Below are 26811 nucleotides of genomic sequence, written 5' to 3'. Positions count from 1 at the left end.
TACCGCAAAATAAAATATACATTCCCAACCCCCCCCCCCCAACAGTCTGACTGAAGATCCTTTTTCTTTTAGAAATACAGTTTGGCCATCGCCTGCAGGAATCTCTTCTTCCTTTTCTGTGCAGCCAGCTGTAGCACTTCCTCTGGGTTACTGGTGTTCAATTCTGTCTGTCCGATCGCTTTTATCTGATGGAAACATGTTGGAGAAAAATTCAAGAAAAAAGATTAAAGACTTTATGGTTGAAATTGGACTGGTGACTGGTCCAACAACATTTAATGTGCTATATTTCAGTATAAAGTAGGTCTCACCTGCTGTATACATAGAAATATACATATTGAACTTCTGTTGTGTATAAAAACCACCTTTCAACTACATTTAGGCTGGTGTTGACCTAGATAATTTTTTAACCTAACATCACAAAAAACATGATACATTTTAACCATATTTAATAAAAGTTTTGTCAAATAAACCAGATATTTACTGCTGCACTTGAACTACTCACCGCTATTTGTCGTTTTTCAGTCTCACCCCGTTTGTGGTGAATATCTGATATAACACAGTCAAGGGAGAAAAAGTAAATATTGTAGAAAATATGAAGAGTTAAAGTGTTAAGACTAACTGAAGTCTATGAAAAATGAAGTAAAACAAAACATTTTTTGTTATCCAGAAGATGACCGACGTGGTTTTATTTTTGCTCCTTTTACGAGTTAACAGCAAGGATACGTGTGAGGTATTCCAGGATAGTGACGTCCCAGATGTAGTCGTAGAATGAGTCCATGGAGTCATGACTGAAACAAGATATTACAGATGTTAACGAAGGCGCTCTTCATTAGCTCAATCAGATCAATGTGTCGTGATGAAATCGTACCTGTTCTGCTCTTGAAGAGCCTTGAACGCCGTCATGTAGTCGACTTCTCTGAGAAACTGGCAGAGAACAGCAACCTGACGGGAACAAGAGACTATTTTAAAAACACAAAATGGCACTTTAAGAATTACATTTATGAAATCAAATGTTTTAGTTTGACCTCTGACCTGTGTGTGGCAGTTCATCATCGAACAGCACTTGATCATCCTCTTCAGGACCTGCAAAGAACAGTCAGTGATAATCAGGCATTCATTTACTTTCATGTAAAGCAGAAAAACAGAAGACTGGATCATCAACTCACCACTCAGTTTCTATCATTTGATGTTTTATGATTATAATTTGTTCACAATATATTTTATTTTCTAGTATTTTTTAACCTTTTACACTGTAGTTGGTTTATTTTAAGTTGGTATGGAAGAGACATTTGTTGGCTCGTTGTGAAACTGGGTGTATGTTGTTTTATCAGTACTGTGAGCGGCCTCTCTGCTGATCTACCTGGTCAGTGTAAACATCAGGTGGTACGGCTTTGGTGAAGAAGTCGGAGCACACGGCTCCAGCCTGGAGGTAGAGGTTCAGTGCAGCAGAGTACTGGTTGGTCACTACAGAGAGAGAGAGAAAACATCTGGTTTATTGGTGTGTTTTTAAAATTTCCCTGAATTGTTGTAGCTGACAGCCAGATGTTAGCCTTCCTCCTGTAGACTGTCCCCGTTTTTTTGTTTTTTGTTTTTACATGTGGCTGCACACTGTCAGGAGATGTTCCACGTCTATGAAGTCCTGGTGAGACTGGTGAGACAGTGAACTGAGCTGCAGGAAGCTGCTGTTTAATCCTTTTTTGTTTTGAGTTTTGTTCACAGTTGAGATGTACTAGAAAAATGTAACTGGTTTCCCATCATTCTTTGACTGGTACACCCAGGTTTGCAGAAACCTCACTGATGAAATACTTTCTGACTGTAGGCGGCACTGGAGAAAAACCAATCAATAAAGCCTAAAAAGACTTTCAAACACTTCTGACGCTTCGTACCAAAGTAGATGTCAGCCTGTGTGATGAGCCATGACTGGTTGTTGGGGTTCAGGGTGAGAGCGTAGGACACCAGCTCTTTGACCGTCACAGCCACGGCTTCCACATCCACTGCCTGTATGCTGGTGGACAAACATCATCATCATCATTACATCTAATGGTTTAAGTTGATGTGTAAAACAGCTACAATTAATAGATAGAACATTTGCTCTTACTTGGCGATAGAAGATGGCCAGATGGAGAGATGTTCTGCTGTCACTTCATTCACAATATCATCCTGAAGAAGAAGAAAACATTGGTTACTTTTGCTAAGAGGTTAGTGGAGAATGATTTTAGACTCTACAGTGTGCGATCACTGTTACTATAGTGTGCTGTTTAAAATCCAACAATTTAACAGCTCAAAGTTGAGAAGTACCCGCACGATGCTGTGGAGCCTCACAAACAGTGAAATTAGGGTTGTCAGTACCAGGGGCTCCTGTGAAGACATGAAAATTGTTACTTTTATATCAAAAACACCTCATTCAATGACACACTACTTCTAGGGCTGCAACTAACAATTATTTGTATCAGATACTTATTACTAATCCCCAAAATGTCTCGTTTTTTCCCGACAAACAGTCAACTACCCATACATTTTTCATTTACAATCATAGATGACTGAAAATATTCACACAGCTACAACCAGAGGATGGTGTTTTTTTCCCTAAAAAATGATCAATCGTTAGTTAATTTTAGTTGGCGATGGATTTGTCATTCGACTAATTGTTGTATCTGTTTCCTCAGTAGATTTTTGTCTGGCTTAATTGTGTACTTACTCTGAGTTTCTTGACGAAAGTGATGAATTTACTCCTGAATGGATTAGACAAAAAACATACCAGAATGAGCATTACTCTTTCACACTGTACACTGCACCTTGAGCTGAACATTTGAATTCAGCTCTGAAACATGTAAAAACTATAAAAGCAGCATCAAAACAAGCACTAGTATACATATTTGTACCTGTACATGATGCCCATAGAGGACTCTCTCTGTTTAATGAGTCCCACTCGACCGTCGTTGTTCCTCTTGTGTTGGATGGACATGCTGCAGATCTGCACCACAACCTCCCAGAGCTCCTTGGCAGTGCGTCGGCACTCTTTAGGACCTGGGAGCTCTTTGCATGTGGAAGCCAGGAGCTGCCCGATCTGGAAACAGTGGAGACAAGTTTTCTAAATGAAAACCACAGCAGTCGTAAGTGTGTCAACCATGTCAGACCCACCATCCTTCAATCTTTGTATTTGAACCCACAGCTTTACTTTGAATTCTCATGGAGATCTCAAGGTTTTCAAAAGGTATCAAATACGTCCTTGTAAATTATGGGAAATTGGAATAAAATTGAGGACAATACTTCAAAACAATCATAGGGCTTAAACAATGTGATGTCAATATGTTTTTTGATCTTGAAAAATACTTAAAAAGGAAATTAAGGTCAAAACCTGTTTTTTTGGTCAAGGAGTTCACGAAAGTAATTTTAAACCATGTGTGCCTTTGTGTGTTGATATTCGAGGAAATCTAGATACTGTGGTTTGTCAATTAAGTAAGTCAACTATATCAAAGACGTATACAAAGATTTAAGAGTAGCTCAGTGACGTTTAGATCAACATTTCTGCTTCCTGTGGACCAAGGGAAGACTAGCGACCACTTTATGAAAGGTAACAGAAATCCAAATAAAGAATAATGAGGTACATTTAACTATTTTGTAACATACAAAAAGAGGACCAGGTTACTGGACCAGTAACCTGAAAGATTTTGGCAGCAATGGGCTTGAAAGTGATGAAGAACAGAGATATGTTACCTTGATGTACGGGTTGTTATTGACCAGAGACGGTGGCACCTGCAGAGTCAGGTAGTCGTTCTCCCTCCAGTTCAACATGAAGGCGACACACTCCTCACCGACCACCTGACGAAGAGGCAGATCTGGAGACAAAAAAAAACAAGGACACTCAAATATTTAGAGCACATGAAGAGCTGATACTGTTTAAACTGCTTTAGGCTGTTAAGTGAAATGTAAAATATTAGGGACAGCTTTTATATACTGACTTGCTTTGACTTTTGCAAAGTAAAATATTATGTATAGATCCCATACCACATTTTTTGTGTGCTCTAAATGTCCAAAATGAACAAATTATCCCTCTGTGTCTGAGTCTATAAATATACGGTATAAACATACCTAGATAGAAATTGACAACGTAAAAGAGCATCCAGAAGTTTCTCATTTCTTGGGATGAAATTTAACACCCAACACTAGAGGGTTTGAACAAATTACAGGCAAATACAGGCCGGGTAATAACTCCACACTGTCACCATCCACTCACCATGAATCCTCATCTCCAGGTATCCCCTGACTCTGCTGACCAGGTCGGGGGGTGGTCGCTCCTTGCTGCCCTCGGCCGCCATCGTCTCGTGTGCACGGACCTCCAGCAGCAGCATCTCGTTCAGCATCACCTGCCTCAGCTTCGGGGAGAACTCGGTAACCAGCTCCAAGCAGGCAGAGAAAAGCTGCCGTGCATGGACAAAGTCCTGAGACGACAGAAAAAACATTATTATGTCTTTTCTGTGATATTCACAAACTGATTCAAGGCACTGGCTCCACAACACGTCAAAGCAGACATCAAAACAACCTTTACCAATAGTAAACTGTCCAACATTTAAATTTAGATGCATAACTGTGACGAAGAAAATTCCTCTTACCATGTAATGCATTTTTTTAAGCACTTTTTGAGCACTGATCATGTCATCATACCTTTATTGATATGCAATGGAGGCCTTTGGCCATGAGGATGTACACCAGGTCCTTGGTCAGGTTGTCTTTAATGCCAAGGATTACGTTAATGTAGTCTGGAGGAACCTCCCACTATACACACACACACACAGAGGAGGAAATTTGAATTGTGTCAGCATGTTTTTTTCATTGTATCTGACAATAAAGTATATTTTCTGGTGAAATTTCATTTTATGTTCCCCTTTTAGCATTTACAAGCAGTGCATAAACTGATAATGGATGACAATAAAGTAAAACTGCTGTAATAATATAAAATGTCTTGTTGGAAATGTTCATGTAAACTGCTTAGAAATGCTGAATAGGGGCATTCAAGTAAAACTAAAGTGGCACCCTTATTAAGATATAAAATATCTAATTCCTATATCATTTAATATCTGAAAGTATGAAAGTAGAATACAAAATACTGAATATCCTCAATATTAGCACTAGAGTTTATTTCTCTTCCACTATCAGTTTGTTGACCTCTGACCTTACTGTTGACCCTCCAGAAGGGTCGTTCAGCCATGCCGTGGAGTTCGATGAGGATCTGCCTGATCCTGCGCGGCTCCAAGGAGAGGATGAGCTGTTGCTCGAGCTGCCCAATGCTCACACTCGCTGAAGCTTTGAAGGGAAAATGCATTAAATCACAATCATAAAGAGAAGTCCACATGCTGAAATGTGCCGCTGGGAGTGTCCAAACACAAACTGTACCTGGAATGTCATAGAATGAGGGCAGAGGCTTGGCACTGAGGTTGATTGTGGCTGATCTCTTCCTCATCTGCTCCACCAGGACCTTCCTCTCCTCCTCCTTCAGCAGATCCATGAAGAGCTTATGAGAGGACACCACAAACACCAGAGACAGATCCTCCAGTGTTTCACACAAAGTCCTGCACGACGAGAATGGTCTCAATTAAAACAGTGATTGATACACAGCAGCAGTTCAGTGTCAAATAGAAGCGGTTTAATGAAAAACTACCAAAAAATGTAAAGAAGATACTGCACAGTGATCTGCAGAAAATACTATGCTAAGCTGTGATTTCTTAAATTCTAACTAACTAAAATCATATTTCGATGTTCCTGTATCTGGTGCACCAGTGTGTAACGTAATCACATGAACTGTCTGCTTATCTCTGCATCCGCTTGTTGTATGCGGCAAATAAAGTGACTCAGACTCTGCCGTATGTCACTCACTTCATAAAACTGGCCATGTTTCTTCTGGCTGTTTCTGATGGACGGTCCTTTTCCAACGATCGTGTGCACACCTACAAGACAAAGAAATATCATATTCAAATTTGCAGTAATGTGAAATTTTACCATCACCTGGCAAATTAAGATCAGTCTTTGTTACATGTTTAGCTCCTCAAACCTCAGTGCAGCTTACTCCATATGACAAATATTTTTTACACATCATGTCTGTTCTTAATTGAGATCAAAAACAACTTTTGTCAAAGTTACCAACAATCCTATTTTCATAACAAGGTTATTTTGCTTTCCTGCCACAAATATAGAAAAGTGATTGTTCTGCTCCTTTATTGACGATATTTCTGGATTGTTGAGCTTACCTCTAAAATGAAGTCCACCATACGTTTACTGGGCTTAAGAAGCACCTGCTGGAAACGCACACAGAGGACGTCTCCTTCCAGAGCGTCTCGGACAGCATTGCAAACACACAGCTTGTGGCAAACCTCATCCAGGCCAGTTTCTCTGCACAGACACAGGTTGTTGTGGTTCTTAAATAACTCTACTTACTACAGGGGTTGTTGCCAAGGTGATTAATTATTTGATGAGACATATTGATTTAAATGATTTCATTATAAACTAATAATGTGTTTTTCAGAGACAGCCTATGCAGGTAATACCATGTATAGATGGTAATTAATTACACATATATAGACTTATAACAGTCAAAGTTATGTCAGTATGAGTTCTGGTTTAGGAGTGAATAGTCATCTCACCCTTGTTGGACTTTGTACAGGAACTCCCTGAGAACCGAGCGTCTGAAGTTGTTCGGTAAAATTTGGGTCACGTTGTCTTTGATGAAGGCTTCAATGACCGCCTTAAAGAGAGGAAGTGGAATTTATTCACAAGTTCTACATCATATAAAAAGTACTACACATAATTAATAAATATCTCCATTTAATTAACTGTCCTTCCATTAATGAGTTAATCACTCATTGTGTCCATAAAATGTCAGAAAATAGTGAAAAATGTCTATTATTATTTTCCAGAGTCAAATGTTATGTCTTTAAATGTCTTACTTTGTCCAATCAAACAGTTGAAACAATGATATTCACTTGACTATCATGTGTAACAAAGAAGAGCATTAAATCATCACATTTGAGGAGCTGAAACCAGCAAATATATTGGCATTTTTCCCTTTAAAAAAAAAAAAAAAAATCACTGAAACATTTCTTTGATTATCTTAACAGTTGCCAAATTATTTTATGTTAAACAACTAATCGACTAATGAGCTCTAGCCTTAAATGTGACTAAAGCATATACTGTATGTTATGATGAATAGAAGAATTCCAGTGTATTTGCACCATCGTTTATCTCTTCACATTGTAGTCCCAGATGTATTTTTACATTTTCAGAGTTTTAATGTCAGTGCAGGGTCAGCTCTGACCTGGTAGCTGTGCGCCCTGATCAGACTGTTGATCTGGTCATAGGTAGTGGTCTGGTAGTCGGAGGAGTCACAGTCTCCAGTCAAAGCTTTGCAGGCGTTCCAGTAGCCGGCCAGACGCTTCTCATCCAGGTGAACGTGGACAGTTGAGTCCAGCTGAAAGACAAACAGGAATAACTCGGAAACTGCGGATTTCTTAAACTCCTTCTTTTTCAGTTTCTTAAAATCTGTATGGGAATAGTTGATTAAATTAAAACAAGATAAATCTGAACATTAAACGGTTACAAAGAACAACATTATTCAATCAGTCTACCTTCTTTAACAGTTCCTTTGTCTGTCTGAAGTGATCCCTTGCTTTTTCAAATGCTGGCTGGTCTGTGCAGCCTTGCTGGAAGAAAATAGCTCCCAAATCATAATGAACCTAAAAACACACCATGAAAATTGGACAAATATTAGTTTCAGCTTACCATACACTATTACAGTGCAATTATTTTCAACTGGGACTACATCGTAAAAATCAAACACAGGATAACTAACAGTTCCAGTTTTCAGCAGATTTAAAACACCAAATTTAAGAGTTGTATTCACACACACTTACCTGGAATAACCGTATGACCTACGTCTAAAAAAGAAAAAGAAAAATCAAAGTAAGACAGAACTAAGCAGGTCACCAACCTGACAATGTAACTCATCAGCACTGATGCGAAGCCCTGCGGTCGAGGACTCGGTCTCGCCGTTGGCAGCGGCATCAGCAGCCAGCAGATCCAGAGTCCTCAGGGTGTGAACGTAGAAATCTTTCTTCAGCTGCAGAGCTCCCTCCAGGACACTGATGGAGTCGGTGGCCTGCTCCTTCAACTGAGGGAATAACATCATGTAAAAAGAAAGTACTGGTGTCAGTGAAGCACAAAGACAATCTCTTAAAATCTCACAGAATAGGGATCATTAGAAAAAGTGATTTGATGAAATGTTGTTCAGTGTTTACAAAATGAAGGTTATTAAGTGTACTGAAATGAATCTAATTCCACTATAGGCTTCAAAAACATGTTCACTCACCACAGTAAGGATGTTGTCGGTCATCTCTTTCTCCTGCTGCACAACACTCAACCTAAAGCAGACCAAAGGAGAAATAAGTCACTAAAGTCTTGCTGTAGTTACTTAAGCTTGTTTGAAATATGACGTGGAAAAATTAGCAGAATTTACATGTTCATTTGGTGAGGACCTGGTTTGGTCTGTTTCTCTGGAAAGCTGCTCAGCACAATGGTTCTGATGGCCCTGTGAAAGACACAAGAAAAAACAGATATAAAGACTCAAACTTATTTGTTGTGCCATATTGATTTGATATATTTCTTACAATTTATGTACTTAACTAATGCTTAAACGGCCAAGTTAATCAAAATAAGCAGCAAAGATTAAACGTTTCATCTTGGTGAATCAGTATTCTACGATGTAGGGAATGTACTTTGATGGGAATCAGGAGCCAGAAGTTTGTTGCATGTGGCGTTTCTTTCCCATCATTTGAATGTTGCACAAGAATCAGATATCAACAAACAATGTGCATCACAATCATTCTTATACTGGTCAAAATATAAAAAGATTTGTGTAATTATTATATTTAAGCTTTTTCCTCCTTATAACAACTCTATATAATGACGGAAGTCATGTACAATTTCACTGTCAGAATGCTGGGTAAATAAATAATGTGCAATGAACTACAGTAGCTGGTCCGTCTGTCCCTACAGTTTTATGTCCTAATGGTTCACTCACCAGCGGTTGTAGATGATAACAGCCATGGCCGTGGTGGGAGGTAGAGTGGACAGATCCAGGTCCACGTGTTTCACCCCTGCTGGCACTTTGCTCACACAGAGGAGCTCGTTCAGTAACATATTTAATACTGGAATGGTCAAGCTGGCAGGGAAGAAGGATAGATCATCAAATACAGTGAGGCAACAGACTGTAAGACATTTTCAACTTTACATCTCCAACTTTGTAGTAAAGTAATTTAGATTTTATCCTTCAAATATGCTGAAAATGTGACTTTCCTTGTTTAAAGGGTAACATAAGAGAGAGCCTCAAACCTCTAGGCACATATATTAATCACAATTAAGACATACTGTTGATTCTGAGTCCTGACACACAAACCCACACTTACCCTTTCTCAAGTAAATCCAGATCCCATTTCATGTGTGCGGCTACTTTTAGTGCCAGCAGCTTCAGGGTGCGGTTCCTGCGGTTGTCTGCTGGAGGCTGCACCTGATTCTGCTCGTTCACTGAAGGTTTGGACGCCTGCTCCAGGAACTGGATGATCAGCTGCACTGGTGTCGGGTCTGTGGAAACACACACATATACTGTATATGAGCCAACATATGCCAACATACATGTCAGGGATCATTTAGTGTCATTTTAAGCCAGTTAAAACATATTTATCGAGGGGGGAAATCTGTGTTATACATCTATGCTTGATATTTTCTTCACTCTGGTCATTAAACAGGTAATAAACATGCCACTGTAAGGGCATTGTACAGTCTAATAAAGATTATACCAGGGTTTGACTTCTCCAGGTGTTTCTCCAGCAGGGTGCCGTCCAGGAGGAACTCAAACCAGGAAGTCTGAAGTGGTGTGCTGGGCCGACCGCTGGTCACAGCAGCGACTCGGTCCGCCGCCTCCGCACTCATCTTCCCCTGATGAACAGAGACACAAAACTGTATTTTACCTTTTAGGGACTTCATCATCATCATCATCATCATCATCAAACCTGTTGGACTCATTATGTAAAGGGTGATGTTTCATTTCAACATTTCCACAGAGGGCATGTATGAAGTGGACAAAAGCAATACAATACATTTGCATAAAGCAAGACAGATTTTAAAAAAACAAGATCTGTAACTAAGTACATTTACTAAATTTAACTTGAGTAAAAGAACTTAGTTACTTTCCACCACTGCACATACATTTATTGTTCAAATGTCTTATTTGAAGCACATAAAGTTTTACTAATGTATATTCTGTATATATACATTGTTTACATGCAGTTTTAGTACAGCAAGTGAATATAGAGGCACTTTAAATGTATAATATGCACAGAGCTTACTAAATAAGTGAGTGAAAGTAGATAGATAAGTTAGCTAATAATCAAAGATAGTTTAATTGCATGTGAGCTGGAGGAGAGCTTTATTTCATCTGTCCTTCTTTAGCTCCCCCTCTTCCACCCTCTCTCTGTTGTGTTTGGGCTAATTTTCCTGCTAACCTGCTGAACTCTACAGCCCGACCAGCAAACTAAAGAACGCATAGTCTTACCTTAACACGCCAAAAATGAAACAAGCAGAAAATATAAGTGCTAAATGTACACTAAAATCTGACAGAGTGCTGCTAGAGCTACACACACTGTTTTACTCTCACATAATTCAGTCTGCGCGTTTACGACTCTGGTCTGCACTTCCGGTTCCGCTCCGTCACCAAGGAGACACACAGCGGCGTCACATTTACGCATATTTATGCTCTGTGAACGTCTCTAATAGATTATAACATATAATATACATATTATAACATGTTAACAGTGTTGGGGAGTAACTAGTTACATGTAAGTTGTAGTAGTACATAATTTAATTACAAAATAAATGTAGGTGCAATCCTTACATTTACTGAGACAAAATGTGAAATTAAATTATAGTTACTTATGAAAATGTTGATGATTACAAAGGAGGTTACATCTGAAGCCAGACCTTTAAGATTTTGCTCAGGAGGGTTTTTTCCCTAATTTTTTAATATTTAACATGTTACTGAATACATACAATGTTGTTTTTAATTCTTTGAAACCAATATTTGTTTTAATATATGTTGTTAATAAATCATGACATGAGCTTAAATGGTGTCACAGTACCAATTAAGCACATTTCAGACTTTTTACTTTTTTCATAAAATGTCTTTATTTTATATTCCAAAACTCACATGAACTAATGAATACATTTTTAAATGAGAGATAAATCTTGCTTTATAAGAAATTATCTCCCTTATACATCATGTCAGTATCCATGAAAAACACCTGAACTTAGATGTTCACTGTTGACTGTTGGTGCTTAATGGGTACACTTCCCCTAACAGTGGAAAAAATTCATTAGAAAATTAGAAAAGTAATCAAAAAGTAATCAAACTAAATAAGTTACATTACTTCGATTAAGTAATTGAAATAGTTAATTACTTATTACATTTTAAATAGATTAACTAGTAATCTGTGACCTATTACATTTCCAAAGTAACCTTCCTAATCCTGCACGACGCACATGTACACTAAATGTCTCTAAATATAACATAAATTAATTTATGTGCGTATCAGATTGAGCATTTATTTAACAGTTTTAGTTACTTTTCAGATGAAGATTTGACACAATGGATAATATAACAAGCTTTTAAAATAAAACACATTGTTGAAGATGGAACAGTGGTTTCCTCTTAAAATGAAAATATATAGGAAAATTGGAAAGGGACAATAAACTGTAAGATATGAAATTGTTTTAGTTTCTCTTCCACTCTTCCACATTTACCCAGACACCACAGGTCAAAGGAAATGTTTTACAACATGAAAAACACATTTAAAGTAGCACATACCATCAAGGTTGCATCAGTACCCCAAGGGGCTCCTGGGCACTGAAGCTCATGTCCCCTAAACACTGCTGTCAGGTAACCTTGTAAACCTTGTAACTCACATATTTTGTTTTGGACACACTAGGTTTCTGAGAGTGACCATAAAATTGCCAAGATTGCCCGTATGGCAGATTTGGTCATGCATACCATGAAAAAAATCACAACATATCAACACATCATCAGTTTTTTATCAACTCAAAATTTTTTAATTTCCATCAGAAATTCATTAAAACCTAATATTCACTACATGGCCTTTTGCAGCAGGACAGTTATTGATAAGACTTTGCACGATAGCACCAGGAGGAATTTACCACCGAACACTTCAGGTAACAAAATGGAGAGCGGGAAATTATCAGGCTTTAGATGTAGCTGAAGAGGTGATCAATAAAGAGATGGCAGCAGCAGCAACAGTCAGGACCTTCAGACAAACCTGCCAGTTCCCACCTCCCAGCGTAAGGCATCGAGATGAAGAAAACCACGAAGGCAAAGCGACAGAGATACGTTTAGGAACAAGCCTCAGCTTCCCTTTAAGGCTGAAAGGGACACAGCTGAGTTTTAAACGTTTAAAGTTCACAGATGTTTGTTTCTAACGTCCTGCGTAGTTGGATCAACATTTTAAGTCACCAGTGTGACACAGTGTGTGATGTACATGAGCTGCTCCATAACAAAGACATGGCAAAAATGTCAAAAGCAGAGCACATAAGACACATCGTCTTCTTCTTGCTAACAAATATACTCACTGGCTGGCAGTAGACCCCAAAAATAATATATATGTGAGATGTGATGTGGGACAAAATCCACAATCTTCCTTCCATGCAAATATTAATTTAAAGGTTTATCTGAAGCTAATATGAGACATCAAAAGATCCAAATTAGTCAAATCAAGTCAGTATCTCTCAGTATTAGTTTTTTTCAGTGCAGCAGAACAGGAAAACACTGTCCGTCAAAATACTAAAGGTGAAGTCTCAAATTATCTTTAGATAAACTTTTAAATACTATTTTAGTTTGTTGCATCTCCCATCACTTATATTTTAAGTGCATTTGGAGGTTTCAACCTGTCTCAATGTTCATCTGGGCTCCTGATTGTTGTTTTAAGACATGCTTGAAAAATCGTGAACCTGTCTTTTAACTCAAGTGGGCGTCCTCTGCCCACTTCCCTTTAGCGGAACACATTACACCACAGAAGGAGACGCTCTCCCCCCATCAAAAGCTAAGCATAAAAGCAGCAGACATGTAAAGTATACAACACATACATACATATGGCCTGCATAAGTATTTTTGTCGAGAAAGAAGAGCACAAAGTGACAGAGAGCGAGAGCAGTTATGCTTGCCAGTATTTAAGTCTTGATTATCAGGTTATCTTTAGAGTTTTTGTGATCAGAATATGATCTAATCTTTTTGATATAAACTACAGGTTTGTGGTAGATTCTCATTGAATTAAGATTAAAATTACAGGGCAAGTTATATCTCCAAATATCAAACTATTTTCTCCTGATCCTGATTACTACATTATTTCAGGATATCAAATGGCAGTAATAATAACATTATGGTTAATACCACAACTTAGTTTATCCTCTTGCATTTTTGCTATGTTTTATCTCTTTAGGCCAACAGGAGTGACTTGATTAAACCAAGTTGAATCTCAAATAGTAAAGAGACATTTAAGTCAGGATCAAAAGACAACTTCATATAACTAAAATCATTACAACAGAGGTAATATGAGCCCTATATGTTGTCTCAAGATAACGACACAAGTTGTCATCAAAAAATAATGAGTCTAAAACAGCTGCTCCGTTCAAAGTAGACAGACATATTAACCTCCTCCTTCATTAAATGCATCGCAGTAACAGTAACAGTAACCCATGTCTTATAAAACTACAGTGCAGTGCAGTAATTCATATGGCATATTTCAACTACAACAGGGTCCGTTTCTGTTGATTTAAAACATTGTGCTCAGTTAATCCCCGTTGGTTCAAATAAGCAGTTTCACCATCTGCACTGCGGCGTATAAGATTACAGAGCAAACAGTGATTTGACGTTTTTCTGAGCGCACGCGCACACACAGACACACTGCAAAAGAACGATGCAGTGGCTTTGTGTTACTCTGTGGGTATGAGGTGGAGAAGAGCAGAGACGGGCTCAGTCAAGTCTCAGCAGGGAGGAGGAGGAGGCTGCTGTCAGTACTGAAAGGAAATGACAGAGTTCACTTTGTAGACGTGGTACGAGCGGTTCCAGAAAACTCTGGTGAAATAGTTTGTGTAGGGCGAATAGTTCATCTTTATCTCGTGACAGAACCTCCCGTGCTTAGAGAAGGAGTAGACCTCTCCTTTGTCATAAACGACCTGAATGGGACAAGACAAGAGCACACAGATCATGAATTAATATCTCATCTCATTATCAACATGTTTTCAAGAGTGAGGCATCTTTATGACTTTTGAGAATGAAAGTAAGGATATGCAGATCTAATTAATACTAAGTCTCTTTATTGTAATGAACTTTCTGTAGAAATAAGAATAGCATTTGCATGTCTGTCTATGTCGTAACTGAAACTGAAATCCATTCTGAGGTTGATAACACTCATTAAATTCTTCAAAAGTGAAGCATTTCTCTGGTGCTAAAAGAGCAACTCACATGTCCATTGGAGATGTCGAGTAGGTCTTTGATCCTGCAGCCCTTATTGAGACTGAGCTCGTTACAAATCGACTCTTCAACAATCACATAGTTTGTCTTTTGAGCGGTCAGAATCTTGTAGATGTCCTCCGCAGATCTCATTGCATACACCTGGTAAGTCTGTAAGAGGAGAAAACAAAAAACGAAAAAATCTATATTTTAAACACAGATTAAAACTAGAGTGCAGGACTTTTGTCTCCCCCTTCTGGCAGTAAGAGTAGAGGTGGCACCACAGGCGTGCAGTTTGCTCTCATGTGCACCCTGAAAGAAACAGATATATTTTGACAGTCCATTGGCCCACTGGGATTTGTCCCAGTATGCCCGATGGCCAGTAACCTACTGTAACCTGCTGTTGTGGCTGTAAAATGGTGGATACATTTATTTAAAATGGCCCACAACCTCTACAAAATGACTTGTTTCCCTATCAGAGTTTGATACATACGTTTCGATAACATTTGGAAAGTCCAGAGGATTAATAGTCAAACGACCAGCGTGGGAATGTTGCGCCGGACATGAGAATTAAAAACTCTATATTGTGAAATCAAGACATTTATCTGGCGGATAGGCTTGATCAAAACTGTGTGAACTTGTTTGGCAAATGCTTGAATATAATGGATGTTCCACACTGCAGGTTTAACTATTTAATGGTAATAAATGTTAAAAATCTGTGGGGCCCAGACCAAAATATATGATTTATTTACATTACATGAGAGGCTTTATCTCCAACATCAGTTATTGATTCAATAATCACCTTTTTAAAACCTGAGGATTTATATCATCTAGTTTAAAAAAAAAAACTGGTCATACTGTGTCTCCTGTTTTTCCTCCTAATGATAAATGTCTCTCAGCTGTGTAAGGCACTCACATCTTCAGTCCTCCTCAGCAGGCTGATGTCTGAGTAAAGCGGTAAACTGGTCACCGCCGAACCTGAACACAACTTCACTGTCCCCAGCAGCTGAGGACTGCCTGCAAACACCGCTGCCGCTGGAACCTGAGTCCTGAAGAGGAGGAGGGGACACATTTGATGTCACAACAAAGACTTTACAGATATCCATGACAATACAGTGGATGTCAATGCAATCAAACATCTAAGGAATAAGATGTCTCACCTGATCCAGCTGACCAGCTCGACAGTATCAGGGTCATAGAACTCCTGCAGATCAGACAGCTCTGCTAAGACTCGGGGACAGTACTGCAAGACAGAGGAGAGCAGATATAATGTGGCTTTAAATATCTGAGATAAAGAGCTTTGTGAGATAAAAAGCTGACAATCTCACCTCTCTCCACAAACTGAAACCAATGATGGTAGGAACGGCTGTGCTCAGGATCAGAGACTGGAGAGAAAAAGAGAAGTAGAAGAACAAAAACAGTATAAACCAGAACCATGATGATTTCACTTTTGGTTAGATTATTCTGCTACTTTGAGGAACAGTGATGATGATATGAATCACTTCTATTTTTATAAACTTATAATATATAACCCAATTAAGATATAGTTAGTAAATAGCAAAAATAAGGCAAATTTGACTACTTGTTTGTCAATATGTTTAAATAGCTCATTTACCAGTGGACACTCACCAGTACAACAGGGTGTATGGTCCTCAGTTTGAGCCACTTGAACACAGTCATCCAGATGTCTGGAGAACACACACCGAAAGCCGTAAACATGCAGACGTACGGGGTCCATAAGTACTTCATCCTGCAGGAGGAAAGAATACAGTCAGCCAAAGAATGAGTCTTTTAAAGAGCTTCATCTAATACGGACGTATTTTAAAAATCTAAAAACACATTTTCACTAACAAACATACCCATCAAACAGCATAGCCAGGCCTCCAAAAAGCAATGTGTGAAAAACATGATAGATGACCTCAGGCTGCTCTCCTATTCGTCCATCTTCTAGTCGGAGGTTGGTTTTCATTGGCTGGCCACTGCAAGGAAAGTTAAACGTTTAAAAGGGCTGAATGATTATTTACTCCAGCTTCCAACACAAAACCCTTTATCACACTTTTGTGTGAGTCACAAGCATCTAACCTGAGTCTTCTGTAAATGGTCTGCAGGGTGGACAGCAGGCACACTGAGAGCACCAGGAGGTAGAAGGGAAGGACTGAGGCCTGGGTGAGTCGTAGAAATAAGTCCTGACTCGGTGTCTGGAAACTCTCTTGGCACAGGAGGAAGTTGGTAACGAAGTCACTAACATAGATAAAAAGATATACTGCTATTAGATTACGTTAGATTAGATTATACAGGCTGAAAATTGTATATTCATAAATATGGCTACTGTTCAAAACCCCAGAGGATACAACATGATGCCCAAGTTCAGCCTGCATTGTATTTTATGTACATAATCTGAGCCTAAACTTTAATGCAATTTCTGTCACTCACGTTGTTGTGTTGAGACCAAATTTTACTTCAAGGAACTTCAATATGAAGTCACTTTCGCTTACAGGTAGAAGTTTCTGTAGATGGAAAAAACAATAATGAATATCCAGTAATATAATATATACCACTTAGTGCTTTTTACCTATTTCCTTGTAGCTTTACCTTGACTAAATAACTGAAGGTAATCCCTGTGGTGAAGACGAGGTGGAAATGTAGGAAGAGCTTCATTACTCTGGCCACAAGAGGTCCCTTCTTCATTTTTTGCTGGAATAAGAGACAGAAAACAGCACTGAGATAGTGTTCCTCTGATTGAGACCCATATTTAAACGATATGATAGAGAAACAAGTTGAGAAACCTAGCACTGAGAAGGTTTCTGCTCATAAAATAATCAATTATTCAGTCATCATTCCAGCACTGACGTTCAACCAGCCGAGATTCAATGCAAGTACAAACAAACATCTGTAATATTGTAATTTGACTGCGGGGGAGCAGCTAACTCTACCTGGAAGTACCTCGCGAGCACTGAGCCAATCAGTAGGCTGAGCAGAGGTGAGCTGAGCAGGTTCTGATTCTGAAACTGAAACAAGTAGGCCAGGAACAAAGAGCTGACGTACACCTTGTGAATGTCAGCCATCTTTCCACAAAAGAGACAAAGACAAAGAGAGAGAGAGAGAGAGAAAGAAAAGAAAGAAAAACAGACATATTTATGGAAATTGTAGGCACAACTAAAACAGTACAAATAGGTGTTAATAGCAGTTTAATACTATTCATTCTTTAATATTTTAAGCTTGTTATCACTAAAAAGATACAGAATTGATCGTTCTCATTCCTGTCTTACATTTATTAACATGTTTTCACCTTACCTTACGTGGTGGCACCAGGTCAAAAGAGTCAAGCAGGAAAACACAGAGGCCTTGGATGAAGAGCACATAGTGGCTGTGTTCCCAGACCAGGAGGAAGGTGAAGGTGGTGGCACTCATGGTAAGATAGCAAAACATCTACAGAGAAGTCAAGTTTTTTTTTATAAGTGTGAAAATGCAGTGTTAAATAAAACTTTTTATTAAAGATAACTTCAAAAATAAGCATGATGAGAGGCTCACCTCGGTAGCAGAGCTGATGTTGTTTCTAAGGAATCCAGTCAAAGCTGCCACCTGACAAGAAAAGTACGGCAGAGCCCAGTTGTCCCGAAGAGGTATAGCATGGTCCAATTTGGTTGTATCTGTTCTGAGGGAGAAATAAGCCACAGAAGAACCGTACAGTAGTGAACTTGAGATTCAGGAGGCATTTTTAAGCTTCACCACCCAGACTTTTCTTTACTTTTAAAGTCTGTTTTCATGTTTCATAGTTACTTTACCAAAGTATGAGGTGTGAACAGCGTGACAAAACTCCTCTCACCTGTTGATAACATACCAGGCCACGGCCAACATGCCAGCCACCCAGGTGCCACTCATCACCCAGCTACACACAAAGAGGGCCGTGACGTAGACCGCCTGGAGGCCAAAAACCGCTCCAATATAGAAATAGATTGGCTCCACAAAATCCTGAGGGCAGAGGAAGAGAAATATCAGCTGAGACCAATGATTTGTGAGTAAAAACATCAAAACCTAGTAGATCTTTTTTCTTTCTTTTCAGTGCTACAAGAACAGTATATAAAAGCAAACACAATGTGTGCCTTCTCACCTGGCTGTCTGTGACTCTATATATAAAGCTTGTGATGAGCTCTGGGTACAGAAACAGACGCTCCACCACATTGATAGTGTGTCCTGAAACAGTCCTGTTATCTATCATCAGCTCATAGAAACCTGAAAAACAGTAACAGCATGGGAACAGTCAATTGGAGTAGAAGAGAGTAAAATTGTTTCCATTTTGATGTTATTTTTAGTTAGATGTTTACTAAAAGAGAAGCAAAAATAATAAACGCACCTCTTTCAAAAGACGATGCTGACACCATGTGCTTGTAGTAATAATAATAGAGCCCACTGCCTCCTTGGAAGGTGATTTCACGCTCCAGATCCTGAGAAAAAAAACATGTGAAATGCTTAAAGCGGATAAGGACATCGACCCACTGAGCTGATCCAACCACCTAGATAAGAGTCACCCCCACCTGTCTAGTCGAAAACCAGAACTTCCTGTCATGGTACGCGGACAGATAGCCTGCATAAAGCATACCACAAGCCACTGCTGCCAGACACCCGAAGAACACCCTCACCAGACGCTGCAGAAACGCCGCTGAGGAGAAGAAACATGCCAGTTAACATCACACACGCACACTTGGTGATATTTTAGTACATGTTGGGCTTCAGTGATCTACATTTTCTAACACTTTATAGACCAAACAAGTAGAAAATAATTGACAGATGAATCAGAATCAATTTTATTGTCACTTCCAAATATAATCTTAACATATAAGGAAGCAAGATGCTGCTTATATGCTAACATAAAATATTTACAACATAAAAACATACAATCATAAAAAGAGCAGCCTTTAAAATAAAGTGCCAATGTGTTAATGGAGGACAGATAGTACTAAGAATTAAAGTGCTGGGGCATTTGTGACCAGATGTAACATCATCTCAGGGTGTTGGAGGGGGGGAAGGATGGCATCATGATACAGGAATATGATTTAAAAAGGTCCAATATCTTCAGACCTGACACTATACTAAGAGTTTATTTTGAGTACATGATCAGTTTTGACTCTGTTGCTTATTTAACAGTCAAGGTGACACAGTCCTAGGGAAACGATCACTTCACTGACACTTACAGTATGGTGACATTGGGCACAGTGTTGAAAGTACACAGGAAGGAAATCAACTTACATGTAGAGGAGCTCTTGCATTTTTTGACAGATGGCTCGTTTTTGCTCGATCCTTCTTCCTCTTTAGGTTGAGCATCCTCCTCTTTTTCACCTTCATCTCTCAGCTGCTTATCATCTGCCTCACCACTCGCCACACTCCCCTCATCATCTTCCGTGGTCACACCTGCTCGACAGACAAACCCTGCCTGGATCAGATGCTTTCTAAAGTCCTAACATCTCTTTGGAAAAAAAGTTTGCACACAAAGAACTGAATGTTTCTGGACAGGGAAGCTAGCAGCATTACTCCAGTTTAGCTAACAGCTAATTTAGCCAAACTTACGTGTGGTGTGCAGCTCACCTGGTTCCTCATTCTCCTCTTTATTCCCCTCCAAAGTTTCTGTTTTCCGACATCTTAACTCAGTCATGACGAGATCAAATTAATCCAAAAGTGAGATGTGATGACACAGCAGCATGCTAGCTGACGAGCAGTTAGCTAACCGCAGGCTGCTTTTAAGTCAACACACTACGAGTTAAAACCGGGTAGGTGACAAGTTGAGTTACCTCTCCACTTAAAAAGTATTTACCGGTGTTGTAAACAGTGTTCAGGGTGCTGTTAACTCTGCCGGAGGGCTGAACTCGGCACCGCTGCCGGGGATGTGACGCTAGCGGTCCTGCGTTGAAATTCTTCCCCGCAGATGTGTGTCTCCTCTAGCCCCGCCCCCCGGTGAACACGGCGACGGGAGCGCGGGTTCGGAAAAATGCATTAAAAAAAACTCGCGCACGATGGTGCTTTGCTCGTACCCAGGATCAGACCTTTAGGGGGGCTCAGCTCCTAATGAGAATTTGACCCTGCAAGTGTTCAAACCCCCTGCTCAATTTCTCATTTCACTGGATAATGTAAATTACAACAAGAAATATTAATACATAGTAAAGTGGTATACTATAGTGTATAATAATAATGGTTCAGAATAAACAATCACAGATTTCTACAGAGAGGACTCTAAGATAATTAATGAAACCCGAGGGAAAGACAATATAAATGACAGAACTAAACTAAGTACATTAAAGCTGTTAAAATAAAAACCTTTTGAACCTGTAGCATAATTGTTTGTTCCATCTCTAACAGACAGACCTGCAAAAAATAATTAAAGCTCCCACAGCTCCCAGTACCTCCAACTCCCACTAGAAAAGACTGATGCTGTCCCAACTATGTAAATCCCAGGAACATTGCACGCATGTATATAATCTCAGGAACTTCTGCATATTGCACATTTATTTACACAGATTGTTTACTGTATATAGTATTTTATTTATTTTATCACTTTCATCGTTACACTGCTACTTTTTTTCCACTGTACTGCTGTGTCAATTTGAATTTCTCCCATAGGGGATCAATAAAGATACATCTTATCTTAAGTGAATTTAACTGCATGAAACACCCTGTTTACCACAGAAAGTCTGGACTGTTAAAATCATACTGGATTGAAAGTAAGACACTGATACGTGAACTTCATAGTGAAAGCAGTTTAATCCGACACAATAGATTGTACAGTCAATTCAAAGCAGAAATCACTGTGCAACATCACTGCATTAAATTAGTCTTTTGAAAAATTAAAAACACAGAGGAAACAATAAAAGCAAACAACTGGCACAAATCGTAAAATAAAATCATACTGTTTTACATTGGCATAAAATGTTTCAGGAACTTGCAAAATTTGGTCCCAAACTTAAAAACTGGAGTATAAATATTAACCCCTTAAATTAAGATGTATGTACCATATATAAAACATGAACAATGAACACTAACTGTGATATTTAGAAGGTGTCTCTCCAATGGATTTAAAATAGTTTGGGAAGTTTCACTCTCTGTCTTTCTTCAGACACTATGTGGTTTAAACTTCCCAGTCCAGAAGGTGAAAGGTGAAAAAAAAGGGTGTAATTTCTTCTCATTGTTGCAGACTTATGTTTCATCTTCTACCAGAAGACTTCTGGTGATTCCTTCAAGGCCGTCTGACTCATCATTTGTGGGATCTTCAGAGATCTATCTTTCTGCATTACAGATAAAGAATAATGTTACTCTTTTATGTTCAGATTTTACAGCAACATGGTCGTGGTTATGTAATCAGTACCTGTTCTGGTTTTGTTTGGGCTCCCTGTTGCCCCGGCTTCTTCAACATCACACCTCTCAAGTATTATTCTCAAGATTTTGGTCACTTGTGGGTGTCTAGCTGCTTTGATTAAGGGTTCATCATCTGAACTGTTGCTTGACAAATCTGAAAAAAACATACATGCATGAACAGCAAATACATTTCTGAAAGATACATTCTTCCAACATACTACTTTTCTTAAGAATATTTGTCTTTCCAGTGAGGGGTTTTACTTAGCAACACCTCTGCTGTTGGTGTTATGATTTGCATTTTAATTTCTGTAAACTTTACCAGCTGAAGTCTTCTTTCTTGGCTGTTTGGCTGGTGTGGCCCTCTTCTTCGGGGTTGAAACCCTTTGTTTTGTATTGGGCTGTTTGTCTGTGCGAGTCTTTTTAACAAGACTGATCAAAGGTTCATCATCCGAGCTTTCATCTGATGTCCCTGCATAAAAACAGTGACAGCAGCAAGGATGTTAAAATGTTTCCTTCTGGTGAAAAATAAAAGTGTTTTTGTTTTTAATATTATTAAAATGTCAGAGTTGCCACATTATTTTTTCTAAGCATGAAAATGCGATCTTGCTTGCTGTTTGCTGTGTCGCATGTTAGCTCAGTGCATTGCATTTCTGTCGCTAACATGAGGTTGTAGGTTTGATTCCACCTGCAGCAACATTAGACTTGGTTGAATATCAGTACTGTTCGGCTTCCAGCAATGCAACACAATCAATTTCAGCTTTTTTAAGCAATGACTCTTAGATGACTCTGAGCTCCGCTACTTCATCTTGTCCCACATTCAGTGTTTTTAGGACATTTTCAACTGCTGCATACTTTGTACTTGAAAAAACATTCAAATGCCAGACAGTGAAGTTCATTCAGCTGATGTGTGCTGTTACTTATCTGTTTTCTAACATATTCCGTCGACTTTATATTCATTTTTAAATATCAAAATATAGAATAGCATTACAGTTTTTGAGACCTAAACGTTAATTGATAGGGAGAGCGCTCATTGACTGCAATGCAATCTGCAGGCTCTCTGTCTCCTCACTGTCCCATTTATTAAACTTAAAGATCATCTTTTAAACACTTTGTGCTCAAACTGTACTTCCTCATGCTCATCAAGTCCTGCAGCAGATATGAAATGTTTCAAAGTGAGCTGTTTTGCTGAGCGGCACTTCTACTACAGGTGTTATGATTTGCATTTTAATTTCTGCAAACTTTACCAGCTGAAGTCTTCTTTCTTGGCTGCTTGGCAGGTGTTGCCCTCTTCTTTGGGGTTGAACCCCTTGTTTTTGTGTTGGTCGTTTTCACAAGATTAATCAAAGGTTCGTCATCCGAGCTTTCATCTGACGGTCCTGTATAAAAACAGTGACAGCAGCAAGGATTTAGAAATGATTCCTTCTGGTGAAAAATAAATGTGTTTTTTTGTGAGTGATAATCTCTTAATGAATAATACTTGATGGTGATGTTTTTTATCCTTACTTTGGTTCATTTGTGGCTTATTAAATCATGACTGTACAGAAATACTTATGGACATGAAACCATACAATACAATATACAATGCCTTCTCTCTTTTTAGACGCGCTTCCTTGTGATACAGCTGCCCTTTTTGTTGTCTTTGTGTTTCTCTGCTTGCCAGTGAGGTTCACCAAGGGCACATCATCATCCGAGCTGTTGTCTGAGGACGAAGAGTCTTTTAAAATCCAAGAGGTTAGTAATTGAACTATCATACTTGTAATTAAGCTCATGCTAGTGTACTTAATTTTTAAATACACTTGTACATGCTGCCTACCTTTTAGTGATTTTCCTGTAAGTTTTGATTTTGTATTCCTGCTGTTTGCAGAAGACTTTTGCTCTTTAGCAGTCATCTTCTTCTTCCTCTTTGATGCCAGTGGCTCATAATCTGAGCTATCACTGGAAGACTCTGCATATTTAACTAGAACAGACAAAAATACATCTTTGGTACAAGTGCTACTAGAAAATCACTTTAGATGAGTTCTGATTTCCACATTTTTCCCACCTACCCTTTTTCCTGTCAGCATTCCTTTTGGATTTTGTAACCAGATTAGCTTTTCTCGGTGACTTTGCCTGACGTTGGGACTTTATTTTCTTGGCAACTTCAGTTAGAGGCTCATCGTCTGAACTAGCATCATCATTTGGTGCCTCTGTAAAAAAGCAAAGTCAAGAATTAGTTTACCAGAGAATAACAGCTTTCTGTTAATGCTCCAGGTGCATCCACAGAAAATAATCTTACCTTTCTTCTTTGTTTCAACAGATTTTTTTGGAGGCACAGAGGAAGGCTTTTTTGCAGTTTTGGAGGCCACCTCAACCATCTTTTTCAAAGGCTCATTGTCAGAGCTATCATTTGTTTTCAAGTCTGAAACAGTCACATATAGCACTTTAAAGCAGTCCACTCCAGAAATAATTCAACACAAAACAAATTAAATGTGGTTGGTGACATACAGACCTGCATTCTTCTTATTTGTGCCATTAGACTTGGTTGATGCCTCTTTTTTCTCTGATTTCTTAGCTGATGCTGTCTTCATCCTTATCAGCGGCTCATCATCTGAGGAATCATCTGACGCTAAAACTGCAGAAGATATCAGTATGCAAAATTTAGCACATTTATCTTTTCAAATATTACAGTTTGAAACTGGGTCAAACTGGCTTGGTAAAGTATGTCATATATGCGGCATTGTTGACAGTATGTTTATATCTGTGGTGCACACCACTTTTGTCCTTTTTTGTATTAATGTTGGAGCTGAAGGTCGAGCTGCGTGTGTTTTCACAGGACTGTTTGTCCTCGCTGTGTTGCCTCATCAAGAGCTTCGAGAGAGGTATGAAGTCGTCAGAGCTGGAGCTGTTCTTATCTGACAAGTCGGAGATGCAATGGGATGAATGCCAATATTTTAATCACATGACATGACATTTTAAAATGTGTTGGGTCATAAATGTTCAAAAATTAACTGAATGACCATCTACAAAGGTTCTCCACCAGAGTCATACTAGTTAACTCCTGGCTATAGAGTATCATAGACCTCTGGACCATCTAAGCATCCATAGTGGTTTAGATGTGATGATTGGATGCAATTACTAATAACTAGCTCATTTCTACTAAAAATAATGAGTACAAAGAATTCTCTCTAACCCAAACTATTTTATTCGACGTCGACTATTTAATTACAGTATTATGAATGTTTATTACATACAATTCATACTACAGCTGTAAAATAACCTCCGACAGTACTTGACTAAATGTACATGGTCAACACTTTTCAGGACTCTTTATTACCACTAATAGTAGTAATATTAGTGGTGCATTTCCTAAAAACTCAAAAAAATCTCCTTTGTTATCATTGTATTAATATGTAAATTCTCCCTCCCATCTTAACAGACGCTAGCAGCATTAATGTGAATGCTGCTAGCTGTTAGCAACAAAACAGTCCCAAAATATGTATGCTTCCACAGTTATAATTAAAAAAAAATAAGGTTGTAACCTAACTACCTGAAGAGTCGCGTGCAACATTAGCAGGCATGTCAGCTGTACAGTCCATTTTTGTTGGTCAGAGTAAGTTAATCAAGCTGCTGAAACAAAACGCGCCAAGTTTTATCTGCTATGAATGTTAGCAGCTTCTTCCTCTTCAGGAGTTGAATTCGCGGTCACTCTTTTAGCTAGTTCGTCAGCTTATAGCCTAATGTGCTGCTCCACAGGGTGTAATTACACATGTTAGTGCCGTTTTTCTCCACTTGTGGTTCTATTATTACTGTCTCAGCTCACGTTTATTCTTCTTCCTTCCGTTTGTATTTGTTTTCTGGGAGGTGGGCGTCAGGGCCAGTGTTGATGACGCTATCTGTCGTCATGGGAGCGTCACCTAGCAACTGAACTGAAGAAATAAAGTTAAAAGTTTTAATTAATGTGTTATTACAATCAGGGTTGGGAAGGTTACTTTGGAAATGTAATAGGTTACAGATCACTAGTTACCCTGTTTATAATGTAATAAGTAATGTAACTATTTCAATAACTTAATCAAAGTAATTTCACTTATTACATTTGACTTTTTACTTTTCTAATTTTCTAATGAATATTTTCAACTGTTAGAGTAAGTGTACCCATTAAGCCACCAAAAAGGTTTTTTTACGGATACTGACATGGGAGATCGTTTAAAAAATAAAGCAAGATATATCTCTAATTTGGAAAGGTATTCATTAGTTCATGAAGATTTTGGAATATGAAATAAAGATATTTTTATGAAACAAGTCAAAAGTCTAGTATGGGCTTAATACTGGTACTGTGGCACCATTTAAGCCCACATAATGATGTATTTACATAATATAAAAACATATTGATTGAAAAGAATTAAAAACAGCAATGTATGCATTCAGTAACATGTTAAATATTTAAAATTGAGGGTAAAAAAAACCCTCCTCCTGAGGAGTATCACGTCAACTCCTCCAGGATGATAAACCCCCAAATTCCCAGAAAAAAAGTTACAAATTGCATGAGTAACTTGGTATCCATGTGGTTTCTTGTAGTTTGTCTATCATGTTTGTTGTATGAATTAAGCTACAAATAAAACAAGGCTGTTAATAACCTCATCAATACAGTACTTCCCAACTTTTTGCCCAAAAGTTGCTCCTATTAGAACTGAGGCAATGTCGCCCCCAACTGGTTAAAAGTGGATTCAGCTCACCTGACTGATTTACTGTAGCTAAGTGAAACAGTCCTTACATCTTAGTTTTAATATGATAAAAAGACAGTTTACATGCCATCATATATTTTTTGATTTCCTTGATTGATTATTATTCTCCATCTATTATTTCCCATCATTAGAGTCAAATAACTGAGCCCTAATGTAATATGATTCACACTGTAGAAAAAATAA

General features: G+C 38.6%; 3 protein-coding genes across 5 annotated transcripts; all 3 read right to left on the bottom strand.

Moving 5' to 3' along the window:
* Positions 1–46: 46 nt before the first annotated feature.
* On the bottom strand, positions 47–10717 carry ints8 (integrator complex subunit 8). The gene is made up of 28 exons (XM_062436555.1): positions 10601–10717; positions 9846–9984; positions 9456–9630; positions 9071–9211; positions 8507–8578; positions 8360–8411; positions 7982–8161; positions 7620–7727; positions 7310–7462; positions 6639–6739; positions 6246–6387; positions 5875–5945; positions 5395–5570; positions 5174–5304; positions 4666–4776; positions 4238–4442; positions 3718–3839; positions 2883–3067; positions 2699–2732; positions 2299–2358; positions 2099–2160; positions 1887–2005; positions 1361–1464; positions 1033–1083; positions 869–942; positions 724–788; positions 503–546; positions 47–185 (listed from the first exon to the last, which is right to left on the bottom strand). The coding sequence occupies exons 2-28, from the start codon at positions 9976–9978 to the stop codon at positions 69–71; spliced, it is 2988 nt and encodes a 995-aa protein (XP_062292539.1). The 5' UTR covers positions 9979–9984; positions 10601–10717; the 3' UTR covers positions 47–68.
* Positions 10718–12153: 1436 nt separating this feature from the next.
* Positions 12154–20422, bottom strand: LOC133996146 (probable C-mannosyltransferase DPY19L4). 2 transcript variants are annotated; one of them, XM_062435710.1, is made up of 19 exons: positions 20129–20422; positions 19811–19972; positions 19099–19223; positions 18918–19008; positions 18675–18796; positions 18390–18535; positions 18095–18218; positions 17858–17992; positions 17497–17628; positions 17156–17257; positions 16997–17070; positions 16646–16804; positions 16423–16542; positions 16193–16313; positions 15892–15948; positions 15724–15806; positions 15480–15612; positions 14576–14734; positions 12154–14286 (listed from the first exon to the last, which is right to left on the bottom strand). In XM_062435710.1, the coding sequence occupies exons 1-19, from the start codon at positions 20211–20213 to the stop codon at positions 14122–14124; spliced, it is 2295 nt and encodes a 764-aa protein (XP_062291694.1). In that variant the 5' UTR covers positions 20214–20422; the 3' UTR covers positions 12154–14121. The 2 variants fall into 2 exon arrangements, with proteins under 2 accessions (XP_062291694.1, XP_062291695.1); XM_062435711.1 differs by having other exon boundaries at positions 20147–20422.
* Positions 20423–21303: 881 nt separating this feature from the next.
* Positions 21304–25748, bottom strand: LOC133996985 (nucleolar protein dao-5-like). 2 transcript variants are annotated; one of them, XM_062436514.1, is made up of 11 exons: positions 25434–25748; positions 24658–24798; positions 24396–24518; positions 24183–24305; positions 23953–24093; positions 23721–23864; positions 23493–23621; positions 23152–23283; positions 22227–22376; positions 21918–22061; positions 21304–21837 (listed from the first exon to the last, which is right to left on the bottom strand). In XM_062436514.1, exons 1-11 carry the CDS (start codon positions 25480–25482, stop codon positions 21830–21832), a joined length of 1284 nt encoding a protein of 427 aa, XP_062292498.1. In that variant the 5' UTR covers positions 25483–25748; the 3' UTR covers positions 21304–21829. The 2 variants fall into 2 exon arrangements, with proteins under 2 accessions (XP_062292498.1, XP_062292499.1); XM_062436515.1 differs by having other exon boundaries at positions 23493–23606.
* Between the last annotated feature and the right edge of the window lie 1063 nt (positions 25749–26811).

The sequence above is a fragment of the Scomber scombrus genome, chromosome 16 (assembly GCF_963691925.1).
Source record: "Scomber scombrus chromosome 16, fScoSco1.1, whole genome shotgun sequence".
In the NCBI taxonomy this organism is placed as follows: Eukaryota; Metazoa; Chordata; class Actinopteri; order Scombriformes; family Scombridae; genus Scomber; species Scomber scombrus.
Note: the sequence above shows the minus strand (reverse complement) of the source record. Positions and strands in the feature narration are given on the sequence as shown.